This window comes from Sapajus apella, unplaced genomic scaffold, assembly GCF_009761245.1.
Source record: "Sapajus apella isolate SASKATOON/1434 unplaced genomic scaffold, GSC_monkey_1.0 scaffold149, whole genome shotgun sequence".
Lineage (NCBI taxonomy): Eukaryota > Metazoa > Chordata > Mammalia > Primates > Cebidae > Sapajus > Sapajus apella.
The window spans coordinates 1,365,207-1,388,677 of NW_022437089.1; the positions used below are offsets into that span (position 1 = coordinate 1,365,207).

Genomic DNA, 23,471 nt, shown 5'->3' on the forward strand with positions numbered 1-23,471 from the left:
GAAAAGTCTGTAGCATTTCTACATGCCAACAATGAACAATCTGAAAAAGAAATGAAAAAGTAATCCCATTTACAATAGCCACACATAAAATTAAATACCTAGGAATTAACTTAACCAAAGAAGTGAAAGACCTCTATAATGAAAACTATGAGACACTGTTGAAGGAAATTGAAGAGGAAAAAAAAAAGGGAAAGAAAAGAAAAATATTCCATGTTCATGCATTGGAAGAATCAACATTATTAAAGTGTCCATACTACCCAAACAATCTACAGATTCAATGCAATTCCTATCAAAATACCTATTATAGTCTTCAAAGAAATAGAAAAAAATCCTAAAATTTGTATGGAACCACAAAAGACCTAGAATAGCCAAAGTGCAAAAGGAACAAAACTGGAAGAATCACATTACCTGACTTCAAATATATACTACAGAGCTATAGTAACCAAACAGCATGGTACTGGAATTAAGAATAGACACATAGACCAATGGAACAGAATAGAGAACCCAGAGACAAATCCGCACACCTACAGTGAACTAATTTTTGACAAAGGTGCCAAGAACACACACTGGGGAAAAGACAGGCACATAAATAAATGGTGCTGGGAAAACTGGATATCCATATGCAGAAGAATGAAATTCAGACCTCTGAGATCTCTCACCATATACAAAAATCAAATTAAAATGGATTAAACACTTAAATCTAAGACAATCAAACTATAAAAGTACTACAAGAAAACATTAGGGAAAATCTCTAAGACATTGGCCTGGGTGAAAAATTCTTCAGCAATACACCAAAAGTACAAACAACCAAAGCAAAAATGGACAAATGGGATGACATGCACTTAAAAAACTTCTGCACAACAAACAATACAATCAACGAAGTGAAGCGACAACCCACAGAACAGGAGAAATTATTTGCAAACTACCCATCTGACAAGGGATTAATAACCAGAGTGTTTAAGAAGCTCAAACAACTCTATAGGAAAAAAATCCAATAATCTGATTAAAAGATGGACCAAAGATTTGAATACACATTTCTCAACAGAAGACAACTGACAGGCATATGAAAAGGTGCTCAATGTTATTGATCATCAGAAAAATACAAATAAAAACTGCTTCATAAGAGACATACATTCAAGCCAACAAGCATACAAAACAGCTCATCACTGATCATTACAGAAATGTAAATCAAAACCACAATAACATGCTATCCCACACCAGTCAGAATAGCTATTTTATAAAATTGTACTTTAAGTTCTGGGGTACATGTGCAGATCTTGCAGGCTTGTTGCATAGGTACACACATGCCATGGTGGTTTGCTGTCTCCTTTCCCCCCACCACCTACATCAGGCATTTCTCCCAGTGTTATCCCTCTCCAACCTCCCCACCCACCACTGTCCCTCTCCTAGCCCCCCACCCCCCAAAATACCCCAATGTGTGAAGTTCCCCTCCCTGTGTCCATGTGTTCTCATTGTTCAACACCCACCTATGAGTGAGAATATGCAGTGTTTGATTTTCTGATCTTGTGTCAGTTTGCTGAGAATGATGGTTTCCAGGTTCATCCATGTCCCTGCAAAGGACAGGAACTCCTTGTTTTTTATGGCTGCATAGGATTCCATGGTGTATATGTGCCACATTTTCCCTGTCCAGTCTATCATCGATGGGCATTTGGGTTGGTTCCAGGTCTTTGCTATTGTAAACAGTGCCGCAATGAACACACATGTGCATGTGTCTTTATAATAGAACGATTTATAATCCTTTGGGCATATACCCAGTAACAGGATTGCTGGGTCAAATTGTATTTTTATTTTTAGATCCTTGAGGAATTGCCATACTGTCTTCCACAATGGTTGAACTAATTTTCACTCCCACCAACAGTGTAAAAGTGTTCCAATTTCTCCACATCCTCTCCAGCATCTGTTGTCTCCAGATTTTTTAATGATCAAGAATAGTTATTATTAAAAAGTCAAAAAATAACAGACACCGGTGAGGTTGCAGAGAAAATGGAATGCTTATAAACTGTTGTTGGAAATGTAAATTAGTTCAGCGATTATGGAAAACAGTGTGGTGATTCCTCAAAGACCCAAAAATAGAAATACCATTCAACCCAGCAATCCCATCCCTGGGTATATACTCAAAGGAATATAAATCATTCTAATGTAAAGACGCCTTTGTTCATTTCAGCACTATTCACAATAGCAAAGACATGGAGTCAACCTAAATGCCCATCAATGACAGAGTGGATATAAGAAAATGTCCATACCAGTATAATCTTCTTAAAATACAGCTAGGAAAAGATAATCAGCCTCAAGATTCTTAACAGTGAGGGGGCTCAGATGAATGGCATTCAGCCAGAATAAATTGGTAGATTGCAAGAAGAGATAGAAGAATTAAAACGTAATCAGGAACTTTTACAAAGCCAGCTGACTGAAAAGGACTCTATGATTGAAAATTTGAAATCTTCCCAAACATCTGAAACAAATGAACAGTCTTTAGGAATAGCTTCAGCTAGAGATTCTGAACAAGTTGCAGAATTAAAACAGGAACTGGAAACTTTAAAGTCTCAGTTAAACTCACAATCTGTGGAGATCACCAAACTCCAGACAGAAAAGCAGGAACTGTTACAGAAAACAGAAGCATTTGCAAAATTAGTTGAGGTACAAGGAGAGAATGAGACTGTAATAGCCACCAAAACTACTGATATAGAAGGAAGACTGTCAGCATTATTACAAGAGACTAAAGAGTTGAAGAATGAAATTTAAGCTCTGTCTGAGGAAAGAACTGCAATTAAAGAGCAGCTGGATTCATCTAAAAAACAGGATGATCTCCTTAGTGCTCTTGGCTAATCAAGATCAGAAACTACTTTCATTGCAGAACAAACTCAAGGATCTTGGTCATCTGGTTGAGGCAGAGGATGAACTTGAATCCAGAGACCAAGAGGATGAGGATGATGAAAGTGAAGATCCTGGCAAGGACCTCGATCATATCTAGCTTTAAAATCTCTAGGAACAATAGAGAATATATTGTAACTTTGAAGATGGAATTTAAACTTTGGTTTACCTCCACAGAAAATAAAGATTTAGAAACCAAGTGGAAAACATTCACTATTGACATATTTTTGTAATGTTGCTACCCATGTTGAAAACCTTAAAACTAAATTTATGTAGAACACACATATTTTATTTAAATCCATCTGAACTGTCCCAAAATATAATTTGCAAAGAGCTTCAAACACCAAAAATATACAATTTTAAGGCATGTGGTGGCAATACTATTTGCCTTAGTTCATTGGTTGTTTACTTTTCAAAATTTGTGACTTCTAAGTACTAACACATTTGATTGAATGTGTTGAATTGGAATTATTATTTCTAAATTCAGCATTTGAGTTCTTAGCTGATTATTTTATTTTAAAGAAATTAGAATGGCTGCATTCTGTACCTCAGAGAAGAAGCCGAAGGATGCTGATACACAGTGATGTGGAAGGCATTTCTAAGAAACTTTTGCAACAGTGTATTAATGTGATTGGTTTTCTTTTTGTTTTAAGCTAAATATCTAAAACAAATTTCAAATTAACAGTTCATAAAACTCAGATTTATTATTATTGTTTATCATAAAACATACTATGTTCCCAGTTTTAAAAAGACCCAAACTAGAATTTATATAATTTATTGGCATTTTTGCTGAATAGGTTTATGTCAGATAATAGATATTAAAAAAGCAAATGAAGCAATGTGTCAAAATTTGATGTTTCATAATAAAAATGGATACATTCACTTAAAAAAGAAAAAAAGAAAATGTGGTCCATATACACCATGGAATACCATGCAGCTACAAAAAATAAAGAGATCATGTCCTTTGCAGGAACATATACAGAGCTGGAGGCCATTATCCTTAGCAAACTAACACAATAAAAGAAAACTCAATACCATATGTTCTCACTTATAAGTCGGAGCTAAATTATGAGAACACATGGACACAGAGAGGGGAGCAACAGACACTGGGGTCTATTGGAGGGCAGAGGATGGGAGGAGGGAAAGGATCAGAAAAAATAACTAATGGATACTAGGCTTATTACCTGGATGATGGAATAGTCAACAAACCCCTATGACACAAGTTTATCTATTTAATAAACCTACACATGTACCCCTGAACTTAAAAGTAAAAATTTAAAAAGTTTTAAAAACTACAATGAGATTATTATCTCACCCCAGTTAATATGGCTTATATCTAAAAGACAGGCAATAACAAATGCTTGTGAGGATGTAGAAAAAAGGGAACCTTTGTACACTGTTGGTGTGAATGTAAATTAATACAACCACTATGGAGAAGAGCATGGAGGTTCATCAGAAAGCTAAAAATTGAGCTACATATGATCCAGCAATCCCACTGCTGGGTATATGCCCCAAAGAAAGGAAATCAGTGTATCAAACAGATACACTGCACTCCCATGTTTACTTCAGCACTGTTCACAATAGCCAAGATTTGGAAGCAACCAAAGTGCCCATTGACAGATAAATGGATAAAGAACATGTGGTACATATATATGCTGGAGTACTCTTCAGCCATGAAAAAGAATGAGATGTTGTCATTTGCAACAACATAGATTGAACTGGAGGTCATTAAGGAGGTTAACTGGAGGTTAAGTGAAAGAAGCCAGGCACAGAAAGACAAATGTCACATGTCCTCACTTATTTATGGAATCTAAACATCGAAACAATTGAACTTACGGGCATAGAGAGTGGAAGAATGGTTGCCAGAGGCTAGGAAGGGTAGCCGGGGTTGGGGGCTGTGGGAGAGGGGAGGATGGTTAATAGATATACAAATTCATTAGAAAGAATAAGACCTGTTTGATCACACAACAGGGTGACTATAGTCAATAATAACTTAATTGTACATTTTAAAATAACTAAAAGAGTGTAATTGGATTGTTTGTAACACGAAGGATAAATGCTTGAGGGGATGGAAAACCCATTCTCCATGATGTGATTATTTTACATTGTATGCCTACATCAAAACATCTTATGTACCCCATAAATATATACACCTACTATGTACTCACAAAAATTAAAAAGAAAAAAGAAACTATAAAAGCAAGAGCAAACCATACTGAAAAATAGTGTAAGGAAATGAGTAATAAAGATCACAGCAGAACTACAGAAAAAGTTGGTTCTTCAGAAAGATAAACAAAATCAATAAACCACTAGACTAAGTGGTTTACTCACTTAGTCAATAACCGCTAGACTAAGAAACAACAAAGAATGCCCAGATAAATAAAATCAGAACTGAAAAAGGAGACATTACGATAAATGCCAAAGAAATACAAAGTGTCATTAGAGATTGTTTTGAGCAGTTATACACTAATAAATTTGAAAACTTAGAGGAAAAGGATAAATTCCTGGACATGTAAAACCTGCCAAGATTGAATCAGAAAGAACTAGAAAACCTGAACAAACCAATAATGAGTAATGAGATTGAATCATTTAAAAAAAAAAAAAAAAAAAAAGGTCTCCCAAAAAAGAAAAGCCCAGAAACTTGATGGTTTTGCTGCTGAATTCTACCAAACATTTGAAGAAGAGGTAACACCAATGCTTCTCAAACTATCCCCCCAAAAAATGAAGAGGAGGGAATCCTGCCTAACTCATTCTACAAGCCCAGCATCACCCTGATACCAAAACCAGACAAGGACACAAGAAAAACAAAGAAAACTACAGGCCAATGTCTCTGATGAACATAGATGTAAAATCCCCAACAAAATACAAGGTTTAATATCTAGGTTATGAAATAATATGTACAACAAATCCTGTAACATGACTTTACCTAGGTAACAAACTTACACATGTATCCCAAACCCAAAATAAAAGTTTTAAAAATAAAAAAAATAAAAAAGACTAGCAACCTGAATCAAACAATACATCATAAAGATAATTCACTATGATCAAGTGGGATTAATCTCAGGGATGCAAGAATGAGATACATCACATCAACAGAATCAAGGACAAAAACCATATGATCATCTCAGAAGATGCATTTTTAATGGAGAACTTAAACAAATTTACAAGAAAAAAACAACCCCATCAAAAAGTGGGCAAAGGTGTTGGGAAAACTGGCTAGGCATGTGCAGAAAGCTGAAACTGGACCCCTTACTTACACATTATACAAAAATTATCTCCAGGTGGATTAAAGATTTAAACATAAGACCTAACACCATAAAAACCCTAGAAGAAAACCTAGGCAATACCATTCAGGACATAGGCACAGGCAAAGACTCCATGACTAAAATACCAAAAGCAATGGCAACAAAAGCCAAAATAGACAAATGAGGCCTAATTAAACTTAAGAGCTTCTGCACAGCAAAAGAAACAATCATTAAGTGAACCAGCAACCAACAGAATGGGCAAAAAATTTTTTTGCAAGATACCTATCTGACAAAGGGCTAATATTCAGAATCTACAAAGAACTAAAACAAATATACAAGAGAAAAACAACCCCAGCAAAAAGTGGGCAAATGATATGAACAGACACTTTTCAAAAGAAGACATTTATGCAGCCAACAAACATGAAAAAATGCTCATCATCACTGGTCATTAGAGAAATGCAAATCAAAACCACATTGAGATAACATCTCACGCCAGTTAGAATGGCGATCATTAAAAAATCTGGAGACAACAGATGCTGGAGAGGATGTGGAGAAAAAGGAACACTCTTTTTTGTTTGTTTGTTTAAGATTTCTTTTTTTTAATTGCATTTTAGGTTTTGGGGTACATGTGAAGGACATGCAAGATTGTTGCATAGGTACACACGTGGCAGTGTGATTTTCTGCCTTCCTCCCCATCACCTATATCTGGCATCTCTCCCTATGCCCTCCCCCCCAACTCCCCACCCCTCACTGTCCCTCCCCCATTTCCCTCCAACAGAACCCAGTGTGTAGTGCTCCCCTCCCTGTGTCCATGTATTCCCATTGTTCAATACCCGCCTATGAGTGAGAACATGCGGTGTTTGATTTTCTGCTCCTGTGTCAGTTTGCTGAGAATGATGGTTTCCAGGTTCATCCATGTCCCTGCAAAGGACACGAACTCATCGTTTTTTGATGGCTGCATAGTATTCCATGGTGTATATGTGCCACATTTTCCCTGTCCAGTCTATCATCAATGGGCATTTGGGTTGGTTCCAGGTCTTTGCTATTGTAAACAGTGCTGCAACGAACATTCGTGTGCATGTGTCCTTATAGGAGAATGATTTATAATCCTTTGGATATATACCCAGTAATAGGATTGCTGGGTCAAATGGAATTTCTATTTCTAGGTCCTGGAGGAATCGCCACACTGTCATCCACAACGGTTGAACTAATTTACACTCCCACCAACAGTGTAAAAGGAAATAGAAACACTCTTACACAGTCGGTGGGAGTGTAACTTAGTTCAACCATTTTGGAAGACAGTGTGATGATTCCTAAAGGATCTAGAAATAGAAATTCCATTTGACCCAGCAATCCCATTACTGGGTATATATCCAAAGGATTATAAATTGTTCTATTATAAAGACACATGTACGCATATGTTCCTTGCAGCACTGTTTACAATTGTAGACTGGGAACCAACCAAAATGCCCATTGATGATAGACTGGACAAAGACAATGTGGCACTTATACACCATGGAATATTATGCAGCCATAAAAAGGATGAGCTCCTGTCCTTTGCAGGGACATGGTTGAATGTGGAAACCATCATTCTCAGCAAACTGACACAGGAACAGAAAACCAAACACCGAATGTTGTCACTCATAAGTGGGTGTTGAACAATGAGAACACACGGACACAGGGAGGGGAACATCACACACTGGGGTCTGTTGGGGGGTGGGGGGTTAGGGGAGGGATAACAGGAGGTGGGGAGATTGGGGAGGGATATCATTAGGAGAAATGCCTGATGTAGGTGATGGGGGGATGGAGGCAGCAAACCACCATAGCATGTGTATGCCTATGTAACAATCCTGCAAGATCTGCACATGTACCCCAGAAGTTAAAGTAAAATTTAAAAAAAGAAAAGAAAGGGCAAAAGAGGGCTGTGGAGGGCCCTTTGTAAGCCAGTTAGAATTTGGAAAGAACAAGTTTAGTGGGATGATGAATGAGGCTCATGGGATTGCTGATGGTCTGTAGTCTCAGGGCTCTCTATGTATGTGAGACAGAGGCAAAGTAGGGAATGGGACTGAGCTGAGACAAAAGTCATCAACTTTTGTACCCACTGGATCCTTGAGTGACTCCAAAAAACACTAGGAGCTCAGACTGAGGTGGCAAGCCCATCACAAGGGACCAGCGTTCCAACCTATTGCAGCATCTATGGGGATCTAAATGTCTCTCCTGGTGGCCAGGCTCAAAGGAGGGATGGGGGGGATCCAGGAACAGAAGACTGCTGCTTTCAGGTTGTATGTTTCCACTAAGGATCCAGCCCCATTAGAAGCTCAGGCCAGCTTGAGCTAGGGACAAGCACATATGTACACAAGTACACACTACTGATGTGGCTTTTTACCAGGCTGCCTACATCAGGGTAATTCTAACCCAGCCCCATCCATGGACACAAAGAGTGAGGAGGAGCCAGGGTTTTCTTGATGCCTGAATCTTAGGACTCAACACTTACCTTTCCAGGTTCTCATGTTGTCTAGACCAGAGAGAGAGATTCTTCTTGGAACTAGAGTGCATTCTGGCTTCTTGCTGCCGCTGTGTGCACTCCACTCCTCTTGGCGCCGCTCAGAGAGATGGCTTGGCTTCGGTGGGCGGGGAGGTGGAGTGTTGGACATGATGTCTACTTCTTTTTCTCCACAGGGTAAAGAACCTTGATTTTTATCTACCTGAATGGTGGAACTTAAGGAATTTCCCAGCAATGGTGAAGAAGACAAGTGGTCCCTGGGTGGCCCATTGATTTCTCTACTCCAGATCAGGGCAGCCTGAGGCCTTGAGGAAGGTACCTCCTGAGCTCCATTGCCATGGCATGATGGGTGGACCAAATGACTGGAGGGGAGCGGTGGCAGGCAGTCAACAAAAACGTCATCAAATGAAGCCTGTTCCAATGAGCGGTCTGAGTTTGACCAGCTGTCACATCTGGTAGGTAGACTGGGGAAGAAAAGCATGTAAGTTGAACTAAAATGCAGCCATCCACCTACCACAAAACCAATGCTGGGATCATTCCCATCCCCCCAGGACCACCCTGCTTGCTACTTGCATAGCCACATTCTCTTCACAACACCCAGTTACACCAACCCCTTGGTGTGGCAAAAGAAAAATGGTTTGTTGATTTTTTCATCCTCTAAGCATCAGATACACATGAAAATGCAAGGTTAGAAATGAAAACCACAACGCGGACACGCATGACTCATTCTGTTTAGTGTACTACATGCTTCATCTTTCACAGTGGTTCACAGCAGTCTGTCCCTGCCTTGACATTGGCAGGAAGAGAGGTGAGAGCAGACACACCCACTAGAAAATGCTACTGCTAAATGGACTAATTTGGTGAAGTAAACTGAACAAATGTCAGCTACAGACTCTGCAAGAGGAGGCAGTGTGACTCTGCTAGAGGCCCAGCTCATACCTGGTATGGTGCAGTCTTCCAGTCTCACAGTTGGACAAAACCAGATAATCAGGAAGGAAGAGAAGCTCTGACTCACTTCTGGTTTCCTCAGTGGCTACAGCATTAATGTTTGGGTCATCTCTTGGCAAGGAGGAGCTGGCAGCATGGGCGGTATGAAGGGAGCTGGCAGAGGATGGCTGCAGGGAGGAGGGCGTGTAAGAGAGGCTCTCCATGGAATCTGCTGGAGAAATCATTTCCCAGGTTAATGTTTAAGAATGGCTATAGCATGCACTCAAAATTTCTCAAACAGCATCAAAGAAGCCAAACAGAAGATGCAAATCACAGCTGGTGTTTGTACTGATGGAGGAGACCATTTCCCCAGCTATAAACAATGTCTGGGAAACAAGGCCAATGTTTCAAGAGCAAAGTGTTGAATCAATTAAGAGTAAAAAATGCAGCATTCTTGGCCTAAAAATCTGTAGTTAGTCTACACACAGCTTCTTTATGGCCCTCAGCAGCAGCTCTGCAACATTGTTTATTCACTCAACAAACATACATATATACATACATATATATATATATATATACACACACGTATTTATGCATAACAAGTACATGCATATAGTTACATATGTACTTGTGCATATATGTATGTATATATATACATGTTTATATATGTCTATGTCTATATAGAATACCTATTATATCTACCATGTGCCTAGAATGCCACTAACCCTGACAGTACAGCCAAGACAAAGACCCTGCCCTTATTGAAGTTTAGATTGTAGCAGAGAAGATTAATCACTGTTATAAGTAAAGGGAAGGAAAGAAACACGGTTCTGTGGTGGCTGGAAAGGCCCATATTTCTCAAGGAGCATAACACATAACATTCTCTCCATCACCTGAGAATGTGGCCCTTAAGATGAATCTGAATCAGGAACCAACGAGAACTCCAGATCAGAAACAGCCAATGAAAAGCCTACTTTTATTTCCGCATTGAACCAAGTTAATAGTCCAGGTATTCCTGAGTCAGGGTGACTGAGAACTGCGTGTGTTCAAATCCAGGCTCCACTACACAGCCATTCCTACATGGCCTGTCTTCTCCAAGTTTCCTTTTCTATAAAGTGGAGATAATACCCACACATAGGCCATAGAACTGCGTGGGGATGAGATGAATTAATATAGAAAAGCATTTCAGCAGAGCTCCTGGCTGCTGGAGACAGAACGAAACACTCTGTGAAAAGCCACAAGAAAGGCCTTCGGGTGTAATTCTCAGATGAAGACACTCTGCCCTTACATGGTTCTAAAACCTGAAGGGGCTAAAGAGAATGGAAAGGGTCATAGGAGACTTTTGTGGCTTCCCTCAGCTTCACACCAGGTCAAGGGTCTTCAGTTTTGGTCTGGTGCCTTACTAATTCCTGTTGCTCTTGGGTGATTGGGAAACATATTATTTACATATGTTTTAGGATAACTCCTGGATAAGGAAAGAAACAGAGGAGACATATAACATACTATATGATGATATACCTAGTTAGGGCTGAAAATAGGGAATAGGCTGGTAAAGAGCCAACTTCTCCAGGTCAGGGAGGCTCTGCATAATGTCAGACTCTAGCCAGAACCAACTTACTGCGACTTTCCAAGTAAGCTTTGTCCGTTGTACCAAGGATAAAGAACTTGTCATTACTTCATTTCCTATTATTTGAGTGCTCTCAATGCTCAGCAATGTTACTGGATAGCCTCACTTAATATGCTTCCCTGGTTCACGAAAAGAAAAGGAATGTGTTCTCAGGAAGCACACTCTCCTGTGCCTGTCCTGGAGGGAGCTACAAGTCTGACTCTCCATTGCCACCTAGCGTTAGAATGTGGATATTTCACTGGCAGATGGTGAAAACCATACAGCAACCCTTAAAATGTTGAAGCAACTACAGACCACAGGATTTAGGGACAAAGCTTTGTCTACTAGACTAATAGGGTAAAAGAAACCAGATTCAAAATCTCAAACGAGGAATAGGACATGTTTCAATAATGTCAGGGGCCCAACAACAAAATCCATAAAGGGAAGTGAATTGTAACCCTAGGTTACAATATACTTGGAAAATTACATAGGAATTGTTGTGTGGTGGTGGAGGTGGCAGAGAGAGAGAGACAGTCGGGGGTACTCTTCATGGGTCAATTGCTCCCACTGCTCAGAAATGGACCAGAGCAAACTTACAACTAATTTATTCTGCAGAGAACTTGAGACATTTCGAGGCATCAGGAAATTTTTCTTGCCTACAATAAGTAGCCAAGTTCTCTCTTTCCACTATTTAGTGATGAACAACCCAATAGGCACCAGAAATGCTGGAGTTCAACAATTTTTTGAAATATGGCAATATTTGATATTTCTAGAAGATCATGGGTGTCAGCATTATGGGAAGACATCCTCACCCACATCTGACTTTCACCGTGGCTGAATAAGAGCAAAGACACGAGGGGTTTTAAAGCCCTTAAAGCAACCTGCAATGCTCAGTGTGTGTATGGACGCTGACTTCCCACATTTGGACCAGATAAAAGAGGGCAATTTCCAGTACTGTATTTGGTTGGAACAGTTCTGATATAAATTAGCCTGCCAAAACACCCTCACGTAGGCAAGCGTGGCATCTTGAACTGGTTTTCTGCAGTAGCCCTCCAACTGCTATCCTGGGATACCCCTTAGCACACGGGAGCCCCAACTCCACTCTTACCTGCACCATCCTCCAGATGGCCAAGGTTGCAGACCTGACTGATGCTGTGTACCCACACCTGCATTTCTTGCTCAGTTTTGGCCACCAGGTAGAATGTACGGTAAGTAGTCTTGACAATGAACACGAAATTATTCTGAAATTCCTTCCGAACAAAGTTGGGGCCCACATGCTTCCACACTGCACATTCGCTGAGGTCTATCACCCGGATGGGCTTGCTGGAGTGCTTGTTCCTGTAGTACTCCAAGACATCGGGGTTGCCGCTCATGCGGCCTCGCCGGAGGACAAACCAGCGCTTGCGCCAGGCCTGCAGAAAGGCAATTCAATACGGAGTTACTGGACCAATTGCTCTTGCTTCTCTGGCTCTGCCAAGAACCCATGTCATGACAAGGACAGCAGGAAGGAAGCAAAAGCAAATCAGCCATTTTAATGATGAAACGCTTTGTATTACAGTACTAGTCCCCATCTTCAAGTATGCTTTATTGGATGATTTTAAGGACGGGTCAGGATTGGGGAGTCTAGTAATGGGATTCACATCCACAGTATGAAGAACCAGAATTATACAATCATTGCAATTGATGAAGCGGAGGAATGTAGTACAAATTTAATATATGCTAAGGCTTTAAAAGAATCTTAGCGATAAAGAACTAGAAGCAAGCTTTCTTACTATTATGTATCTCAGTTTAAGAGCCAACAGCATACATTAAAATCAGGTGTAAGTCGTGAGTGCTCACCACTGCCCTAGTAGCTTCTAACATTGTTATTTGAGTTCTACACAATTGGCCAAGAAGAAAAATCATATACATTGGAGAGGAGGAGAGAGGATTGCAAGTATCTGAAGATGTCTTCCATAAAACGCTCAATAATGATGAAAACATTAATAGAATTCTCAGCGAATTAGCTAGCCTGGCTAGTTACACTTCCTATGTAAGAGACCCTGGTCTAAGTGCTTTAGTGTAATCCATGTAATCTCTAAACCTATACTATGAGAGGGGTAACTATTACTATCTCTATCTTATGTCTGAGAAAATTGACATTCAGAGAGATTAAGTAATGTGCCCAAGGTCACATAGCTAAACAGCTGTAGGAATGCATTTGAACTCAGGTTGGGGTGGAAGGATTGGTAATGAATGTGAAGTTTAAAAAAAAGGCGGTGGCTCAAGCCTGTAATCCCAGCACTTTGGGAGGCCGACGCGGGTGGATCACGAGGTCAAGAGATCGAGACCATCCTGGTCAACATGGTGAAACCCCGTCTCTACTAAAAATACAAAAAATTAGCTGGGCATGGTGGTGCGTGCCTGTAATCCCAGCGACTCAGGAGACTGAGGCAGGAGAATTGCCTGAACCCAGGAGGCGGAGGTTGCGGTGAGCCGAGATCGCGCCATTGCACTCCAGCCTGGGTAACGAGTGAAACTCCGTCTCAAAAAAAAAAAAAAAAAGGTAGAGGGCTGGGTATGGTGGCTCACGCTTGTAATTCCAGCACTTTGAGAGGCCGAGGTGGGCGGATGACAAGGTCAAGAGATTGAGACCATCCTGGCCAACATGGTGAAACCCCGTCTCTACTAAAAAAAATACAAAAATTAGCTGGGTGTCGTGGCACACGCCTATAATCCCGGCTACTCGGGAGGCTGAGGCAGGAGAACTGCTTGAACCCAGGAGACGGAGGTTGCAGTGAGCCAAGATTGTGCCATTGCACTCCAGCCTGGCGCCTGGCAACAAAGCAAGACTCTGAAAAAAAAAAAAAAAAAAAAAGGTAGAAAGAGGAAGTGTAGCCAGCTCTTCAGAAACATCTGACTGTAAAGGGGGAAAGCTCTGGGGTCAAGGGATTTTTTTTTTAACATGGGAGACTCTTAAGCATTTACCCCCTAAGTATTTCTCAACCAGGGATGGTATAATTCCTCTCAGGAGCATCTGAAAATATATGAGTTTTGCTTGTTACAAAGGCTAGAGATGGGGTGGGGGGTGGGGCATGGCAAGATTCTCTGGCCTAAAACTATCAGTGCTGCTGCTTTGAAACACTGTAAAAACTAAAAGGAACTTTCATTAATGGAATAGGAATCTTGGAAAGAGCCAAGTCTGGAGGTCAAATGAGCAGGTAAAGCTCAGACCATGCTCAGAAAAGAAAAGCGAATGATATTCCACAGAAACCAGTGCCAAGATATGACAGGTTGCTTTTTGTGCCACTGAGAACTACTGAGGATGACCTAGGGCTCCTTGGCTCCCCATTCACCACTGATCTAGAATATTTGATGTAGACAGTACCATCTTGGTTCAGTACAACGAAGGGGTGCAGATTTTTGGCCTGGGGAAATAGGTATTTGCAATTGACCAAAGCCCTAAGGAGTCCCTGCATCTGTAAACTTTCTTGCCGTCTCCTGGAGCCAGGGAGAAGGAAATGTTTGAGTTCCTTGTCTTCTTATATTTAGGTGCCTTTTGTCCATCAAAGGGCCATGCGGGCCAGCCTGCATGGATAGTGTATCCTTACTTTCTGAGGTAGGGAATTGAGCACAGAGAAGAATGACAGGCTGATCGCAGGGCTCTCTTCCATTGGAGACACTAAATGTTGCATGGGAGAGATTTATAGTTCTGTGGTTTTCTCTCCCATGCGGTAGCCTGTGTGACAGCAGGAAGTGTGGGGTTTTGCCAGGAGGTACACCAACCCCTGGGACAGGAAGTCTTTTGTATCTCTAGTTTCATTTATGCCTGATACTTTTTCAGCCCACCAGCTTTGACCAAGAGGCCAGGAAAAAAGGAAAAGACACTATTTGGAGTATTCTCAGCTCCCTCCCTGCTCAGAGAACATGAATCTGAGATGGCAGAGAATCCAAATAAGCACTGACCTCCAATTATGCCACAGAATAAAAAGCCTTTCCAGGACTGTGGCAAAGGGCAGCAAGCAGGAGAGCAATCACTCTATGTCAGGTTGGGGCAGGTGAACCATGGCTTGCTCCTGCTTTTACAGACAGTAGAAAGCTTTGAGAAGAGGTCTGGCCATGAGTCAAACAAGGAGACAAAACTCAGGAGACAAAAAAGGTGGTGTGATTAAGTCCATAGTTTTAAGACAGGAGAAATAACAGCATGTTTATATGCTCGTGGGGGTGACCCAAGAGGGAGAGAAAAGTTGATTCAACAAATCCCTGTTGCAAAAACATGGCATTGGATGGGAGTGGAGTCACTACACATAGGAGAAGGAGCTCTCGAGTCTTGCTGTGGGGTTTGGAGCAAGAACTGAGCAAACAGGAACATAAGGCCTAGACCTAGTGTTCTCTGAGATGGGGTGAGCCCAGGGAAGGGGCTCAGGGGATGAGAGAATGCCATGTGTGCCTGCTGAGGAAAGCTTTCATGGGGAGGGGCGTGGGGTCCTCCAAACTTTCTAAAGGCCACTTTGGTGGGGGAAATGTAAAGAGGAACTTTGTTGCACTTCCCTAAAATGATTCTAAAAGAGGAAGTCAAACTGAGCACAGAAACAAGTTTCACATTAACTGCTCTTAGTGTTATGAAGACAATAGATTTCTTATCTATTAATAACGATGTTGGAAGAGAAGTAACACCAAGAGTTTATTTACTGAGTGCCAACTCTGCACTATGCATCATGCTTGACAATGAAGATAGAAAAGGGGATTAGAGCTGGTCCCTCAAAGACCTCGCTCTCTAGCTGGGATAGGGAGATGGGTGGAAGTATGATATGGGTAGTTTTCAACTCAGGGTAGTGAGCGGTCTAGCAGCAGAATGAACCAAGAGTGGTGGGAATGCAATGGGGAGAGTGACATGAAAAAGTTTGGGCTTCATCCATTCATTCAACAATTACCTGTTGATAGCCTACTAATATGCTGGACACTGTGCAGACACCGGGGAAGATGAAGTGAGCAAGCCACAGGCCCTGCCACTCACAGTCTCATGGGTAACAAGGGAGTGAGCGGATGGATAAGCAGACAATTGCAGTCAGTGAGATAAGTGCTATGATAAGGCAAAACCACGATGCTATGGAAACACACAAAAGACACATCTCCTTCAGATCAGTTGTCTGGGGAGGCTTCCAGGAAGAAGTGGTGACTAAGCTGAGGCTGAAGTGGGGCAGGAGGAAGCAGCGTGTACAAAGGCATTAAGGTGGAAAAGCTCAACACTTTGTGTAAGTAGTTCAGCAGGGCTGGAAGGCAGGCATGAGGATAGAAAGGAAAAAGAACGGTCACACAGTAACTTGAATAGGGTGTAGCATAGTTCTGATGCTAAATCGTGCAAAATCGCCAGTGTGCCCTTCCTTAGTTTTTAAACCTCTACCTAAGAGTTGTGATTATGCAAAAGCAGAAGTGAGGTGCTCTTGGAGCTCTTTGCTAAGTAGGTAAGACCAGAGGCTACATATAGTTCTGTACCACCAGGCTTACATGCTTCTGGAAAGTGGAAGACATGTGACAAACCCCTGAAAGCAGTCAGTTTGCCAGCAACAAAGTTAAGCTTTGTACAATGAAACAATGCCACAAGGAATGATGAAGGTCATGTTAAAAGGACTCAGGAACTAACCTGAAGAGGCTACCACTAGCCATATATGAAAGAATTCATATGCTGCATAATGACATTAGAGTAACAATTAATCACATATACAATGGTGGTCCTGTAAGTTTTTTTTCAATCCTCCAAGACATCTGAATTCCATAAAATTTAATACCACATTTTTATTATAGTTTTTCTATGTTTAGATACACAAATACCTACCATTGTGTTACAATTGCCTACAGTATTCAATCCTCATCATTGAATAATAACTACAGTAGCTTGAAGTCCATCAAACACATTTAAATCCATGAGTTCATTGTGATATTAGAAAAAGAATTTGTCATCTTCAGAGGATATAAGGGAACTACTTCATTTCCTTGAAAACTAGTTAAGTAAAAGTCACCTTTCCTATGTGACTTGTCCCACTTGAGTAGATAAAGGGAATGTCTCTTATGAATGTATTCTGATTAGTAACAGAAAGACAAATGATAGAATTAAAATATCCCCATTTTGCTAGGCCCAATGAATTAATAGGTATAGTTATTAAGCACCAACAGCTGCTCACTCGGGAAGAGAAACAAGCAGACATTTTGTGCCTTTGATAGCCTGATACGAGGGTGCAACAGCAGAAGCCAGCCTGTGGGAAACTCTACAGGTCAAAAGCCCAGGTTCTTCAATGGGTAAATGATAAGAAAAAGAAAAGCACAGGAAAGGAAGCCATCAATAAAATGAAAAGGTGATCTATATACTGGGAAAAAATATTTGCTAACTATATTTAAGGGGTTAATATTTAAAATTCATAAAGAACTCTTACAACTCAATTGCATAAAAAATACAATTAAAAATGGGCAAAGGATCTGAACAGACATTTCTCCAATGAAGACATAAAAATGTCTAGCAGATGACTAGGCACGTTGGCTCACACCTGTAATCCAGCACTTTGGGAGGCCGAGGTGGGCGGATCACGAGGTAAAGAGATCGAGACCATCCTGGCCAACATGGTGAAACCCCATCTCTACTAAAAATACACATAGCTGGGTGTGGTGGTGCATGCCTATAGTCCCAGCTACTTGGGAGGCTGAGGCAGGAGAATTGCTTGAAAGCGGAAAATGGAAGTTGCAGTGAGCCAAGATTGTGCCACTGCACTCCAGCCTGGCAACAGAGCAAGAGTCCATCTCAAAAAAATAATTTAAAAAAATGTCTAGCAGATATCTCAGTCCATTTTCTTTTGCCATAACCAAACATCTGAGATTGGATAATTTATAAACAATATCATTAGTTTATTTTGCTCATGGTTCTGGAGACTGGGAAGTCCAAAGGCATGGCACCAGCATCTGCTCAGCATCTGGTGAGGGTCTGCTTGCTGTATCACCCCATAGCAGAAGACAGAAGGGCAAGTGAGTACACACAAGAGCAAAAGAATGCTGAACTCACTTTTAGAACAAACCCACTTTCTCGATAACAAACCCACTCTTTTGACACTCTCATTAACCCACTCATGAGGACTGCCCTCATGACCTAATCACAACTTAAAGGTCCCACCTCCCAACACTGTTGCATTAGGGATTAAGTTTCCAACACATGAACTTTGGAGGACACATTCAAGTATAGCAACAGGTATATGAAAAGGTGCTCAACATCACTAATTACCAAGGAAATGCAAATGAAAACCACAATGAAATATCACGTCATATTGATTAGAATGGCTATTATCAAAAAGACAAGAGATAACAAGTGTTGATGAGGGTGTGTACAAAAGGAAACCATAGTAAACTGTTGGTAGGAATGTAGATTCATATAACCCTTATGGAAAACACTGTGGAGGTTCCTAAGGAAGTTGAAATTAGAACTACCACATGACCCAGAAGACCCTCTTCTGAGTATAGACCCAAATGAAGTGAAATCACCACCTCATAAAGATATCTGCACTCCCATGATCAGTGCAGCATTAATTTACAATAGCCAAGATATGGAAACATCCTAGGTGTCTCTTGACAGATAAGTAGATAAAGATATTGTGGTATGTGCATCACGTCACACTATGAAATATTATTCATCTTTAAAAAGGAAGGAGATCCTGCCATTTGCAAAAATATAGATGGATGTAGAGGACATTATGGTAAGTGAAACAGGCCAGATACAGAAAGACAAGTACTGAATTATCTCTCTTATATGTGGGGGGAAAAAGTCAAGTATACACTGGTATATTTATAAATATAAAGAAATAAAACTGGTTATGAGGGATTGGGTGGGAGGAAATGAAAAGATGTGGGTCAAAGGATACAAAGTAGCAAATACATAAGAGGAGCAATTCTAGAGATCCAACACACAGCATGAGGACTGCAGCTAATGCAATTGTGTTAGGGATTTCCGTGAAATAAGTGGATTTTTGCTGCTGTTGACACACAAAAAATAAACATGTGAGATTATATGTTAATTTACTTCACTATGGTAACCATTTACTATCCGTAGGTATCCTATAAGATCATGTTGTAAACTCCAAATTATATACAATAAAATTTATTTTTAAAAAGAAAAGAAAAATAAAAGGACAGAGGAGAGATCTATAGATTAAATTATACTTAAAAGACACATCAGAATTTTTAAGCGTGCCTAGCAGATACTCCTTTGAGTGATAAAAACATTAAAAATGTAAAGAAGATATTTCTATAGAAGTCAGGATACTAGCTATTTATGGGGAGAAGAAGGAGGTTATGATCGAGAAGGGCACATGGAGGGACTTCTGCTGTGGGTGGCAAAGTTCTATTTTTCCATTAGTTGGTGATTACAAGGGGACTCACCTAATAATAAATTATTAAGCCTTACATGTGTATTATGTGGCTTGCAATATTTGTGTTTTCTTTTATGATAAAAATATTTTAAAACAATTCCTCTGGACAGGGCACATTTGTGGATTCATTCAATCAATATTTACCAAGTGTCTACTATGTGCCAGACATTGTGCATGTAAAGAAAAAGGGTGAAAGGGTGCTATGTTTGTCAGGGAGTTGGTAAGCTCACAGGATGAGGAAGGAAAGCAGAGGTTTATGCTCAATGTCCAGCATCAACTACCAGATGTGAGGATGGGGTGTCAGAGTATAAATGGAAGGGTCTGAACCTAAGAAATTCAGAGATGGGTCAGGAAGTAAAGAGTACAAAAGACGAAGGTGAACACTTCAGAACAGAGGGTATGAGGATGTTAGGACCTGAGGGCTCCCTTCTCTTCTTGCTGAGATGTTTGCATTTTATGCAAACATAAAATTGCAGGATTGCTGGCTTGAAGTAGATGCACTGGACTTGACTTTCTCTCCTCAGGCCTTCTCTGCTGGGTAGGTTATGAGCAGCTTAGCAAGCCAAGATGGAAAAAGGTGAGGTCGAGAGTTCAGAATAGACTGTGAAGATGACCCTGGGTCAAGAGGATCTAGAAAGCAGAATCATTATGCAAACAAGTATCCGTAAGAGTAACTTGGAGAAATGGAGTACTAAAATGGGGGTGGGGGAGGCACTGAATTGAAAGTCTGAATTTGAATTCTGATTCTACTTTTGACTTTCTGTGTGACTTTGAGCACACAGTACTTAAGTAGCTCAACTTCTGCAAACCTCACTCCTGTCATCTGTAAATGGAAATAGTAAACCCTGCTTTTTTGCCCTTATGGTATAATTGTAGTGAACCAATGAGAAACAATGGCAAAACATTATCAATGTAAAAGTAACTTATAAAATGACAATGTGGGTTGGCTGTGGTGGCACTTTGGGAGGCAGGGGTGGGTGGATCACTTGAAGTCAGGAGTTCAAGACAAGCCTGGTCAAAATGGTGAAACCCCCTACTAAAAATACAAAAATTAGCCAGGTGTGGTGCTACGTGCCTGTAATCCCAACTACTCAGGAGGCCGAGGCACAGAATCGCTTGAACCCAGGAGGCAGAGGTTGCGGTAAGCTGAGGCTGGGCCACTGCACTCCAGCCTGGGTGACAGAGTGAGACTTCATGTCACTATATAAATAAATAAAAATAAAAATAAAATAAAATGTCAGTGTGATTACTGGCCCCCAGGGCTTATGGCATCAGTTGCCCTGGGGAAATGGCTTCTCCCTTTCTGGTGCCCATATCCCCATACGATACAATGATGAGCTCTGAGAGCTTTTCCAGCTCTGACCATCAAAAGATCCATTTCCCATCAGCCTTTCCTGCCACAGCAACCAAGCTGACTCATTACCACCTGACCAGTATCATCTCTAACAACAAAATCCTGCAATATCCTGTAACCTTGTGGAAAGATGTTTGTGTTCATTTCTAGAATCTGAGGAAAACTAAAACTGATCTCCTCCAGGAAGGTGTGTCTAGGTCACAGTCTTGTTAGTTTTTATGGAATTGTTAGAGAACAGTTTAATCCCATTCTTCTGAGAGCAAAAGCTATGCATTGTTCTCATCTTAAAATAATCCAACTTGCTGATTTCATGGTTAACAAACATCTCCAAGTTTGTTTCTTAATGGAGTGGGTCCTGTGCAATGGCAGGTGTCACCCCCCCAAACTCATATGTTAAAGTCCTAAGACCCTAGTATCTCCAAATATAACCTTATATGGAAATAGTCTTTAGCAAGTTATAATGAGGTCATAATCAAATATGACTGGTGTCTTCATAAAAAGGGGAAGTTGGAACACAGAGATACATAGAAGGAAGACATCGTGAAAAGACACATGGAGAAGATGGTCATCTAAAAGTCAAGGAGAGAAGCCTGGAACACATACTTCCCTCACAGCCTTGAGAAGGAACCAAACCTGCTGACAGAACTGTGAGACTATAACACACTTCTCTTGTCTAAGTCACCCAGTCTGTGGTACTCTGTTACAGCAGCCCTAGGAAACTAATGTACTCTGCAACCTTTATTATGCATCTGAATCACCTGGAAGGACTTCCACTTCCAGCCACATCAGTGTACTGGGCACTGAACTTACCCCCTACACATAAAACCAACTAGAAAACTAGACCAAATGAATTTATGAAATAGACATTAGATGGCAGTCAGTTCAAGGCTGTGGCTTCTATAAAAAGGAAAGCAAAAGAGGTGAGTCCCCGATCAGCTTGGCTTTCATCCTGTAAGCACTTTCTCAACCATGGCCATCTTGCAGAGTTGAGAAAACAGAGATCGGAGTTCTGGGTGGTTGATGTCGCTAGAATTTGCAGGATAAAAGACCACAGAAAATACAGCTATGTAGAGAACGAGCTCTAGAAATCTACATATGTTTCCCCATGAGACTGGCTGAATACTAACATGCATGTGTGTAGAGTGAAACCCCATGGAATGAATCCTAAAACAACTACTGAAGGCTCCCAAACTAAACAACTGCCAGAGCTCACACAGTGCTGGGAGATGTTTGAGTGCTGATCACCCATAATGGAGAGACATGGAATATTCAGTAGAGACTCAAGAAAGGCCACACCTTAAAAGAAGGAGTAAGGCCAAACTAGCCCTAGAGTACAGGCTGCTCTAGACTTGCGCTAAGAAAGCGTAAAAAGAATGATCAAGCTCATCAGCAAGTTACTGAGCTGCTGGCCAAAACAAAGTTCAACACTCTAATAAAAGACAAAAGCAGACACTAAACAACATAATATTTTCAATGAAAACATCCAATAAATTACTAAGTATGCAAAGAAGCATAAAAATATGACTCATATCCAAAGGAAAAATCAGTCAATAGAAAGAAACCTAAAAATGACAGAAATGATAGAATAAGCAGACTTTAAAACTGCTATTATAATATTTGAGATTTAAAGGAAAATATGAACATAACGAGAGAAATGTAAGCTACAGACAAGAACAAAATGGAACATGTGGACATAAAAAATACAATATCTGAAACAAAAAAACACACTAGTTGGGCACAATAACATCTTAGACACTGAAGAAGTGAGTGGCAAACCTGAAGCACAGATAGAAAAGCCTGGGAAGAGAGGAATAACCAGAATCACCCAGAGAGGTGTTAAAAATGCACATTCCTGGACCTCACCTTCGGAGATCCTAATTCACCAGGCCTGACTTGGGGACCAGGAATGTGCATTTTAGCAAGCACCTCTGTAGATTATGATGCATAAAAGTAAGTGATGAAAGATGGGAAGAAAAGAAGTGAAAAGAGAGGTCAAGAGGGTAGAAGTAACTGGATACTTGAAAGGGAAAAGTATTCTGGATAACAGTTGGGTTGGATCCTCTGGGTATAGAGGGATGAAGAACAGTTCAATGAAACATCTCTAAACTAGTTGCTTATACCTCAGGATATATGTATTATTAACAGAAGTGGAATTCACCTATCTCTAAACCACAGTCTGATGATGGATCATTTCAGCAGTGAATTCCTAACCTTTTATGGGCTGTGAACCTTTTAGAGAACATGATAAAATACACGGACCTTCTTTTGTCAGAAACATGCACGTGTGTGTTTGTGCATGCACACACACACATACGCACAAGCTGTTCTGCTCTTCCCCTACTGAACTACTCACTCTCTCCCTCATAGGTCTCATCCAGTCCCATTTCCCTTAACTACCATCATTTGATGATGGTTTACAAAATTAGGTTTCCAATCTGGATCTTTCCTATGAACTTCAGACCTATATAGCCAACCATTTAACTGACATCTCCACTTACATATCTAAGAGATCTTTCAAACTTAACGTGGCCAAAATGCAGCTTTTATTTTATGCCCA

General features: G+C 40.6%; 1 protein-coding gene and 1 pseudogene across 4 annotated transcripts in view; one reads left to right on the forward strand and one right to left on the reverse strand.

Annotated features, from left to right (window-relative positions):
• Positions 1 to 23,471, reverse strand: part of GAB3 (GRB2 associated binding protein 3) — an 80,212-nt gene that overhangs the window by 34,776 nt on the left and 21,965 nt on the right. For 2 of the 3 annotated variants that reach the window (XM_032265179.1, XM_032265177.1), the window contains exons 2-4: positions 12,282 to 12,585; positions 9,580 to 9,799; positions 8,632 to 9,104 (exon numbers count right to left, since the gene is read on the reverse strand). In XM_032265179.1, the coding sequence (XP_032121070.1) occupies positions 8,632 to 9,104; positions 9,580 to 9,799; positions 12,282 to 12,585 (997 nt within the window). The remainder of the gene's footprint in view (positions 1 to 8,631; positions 9,105 to 9,579; positions 9,800 to 12,281; positions 12,586 to 23,471) is intronic. The other variant, XM_032265178.1, reaches the window with a different exon arrangement.
• LOC116541201 lies at positions 2,145 to 3,421 on the forward strand (annotated as a pseudogene). Its single transcript, XR_004264746.1, has one exon. The product of XR_004264746.1 is annotated as a general vesicular transport factor p115 pseudogene (transcript).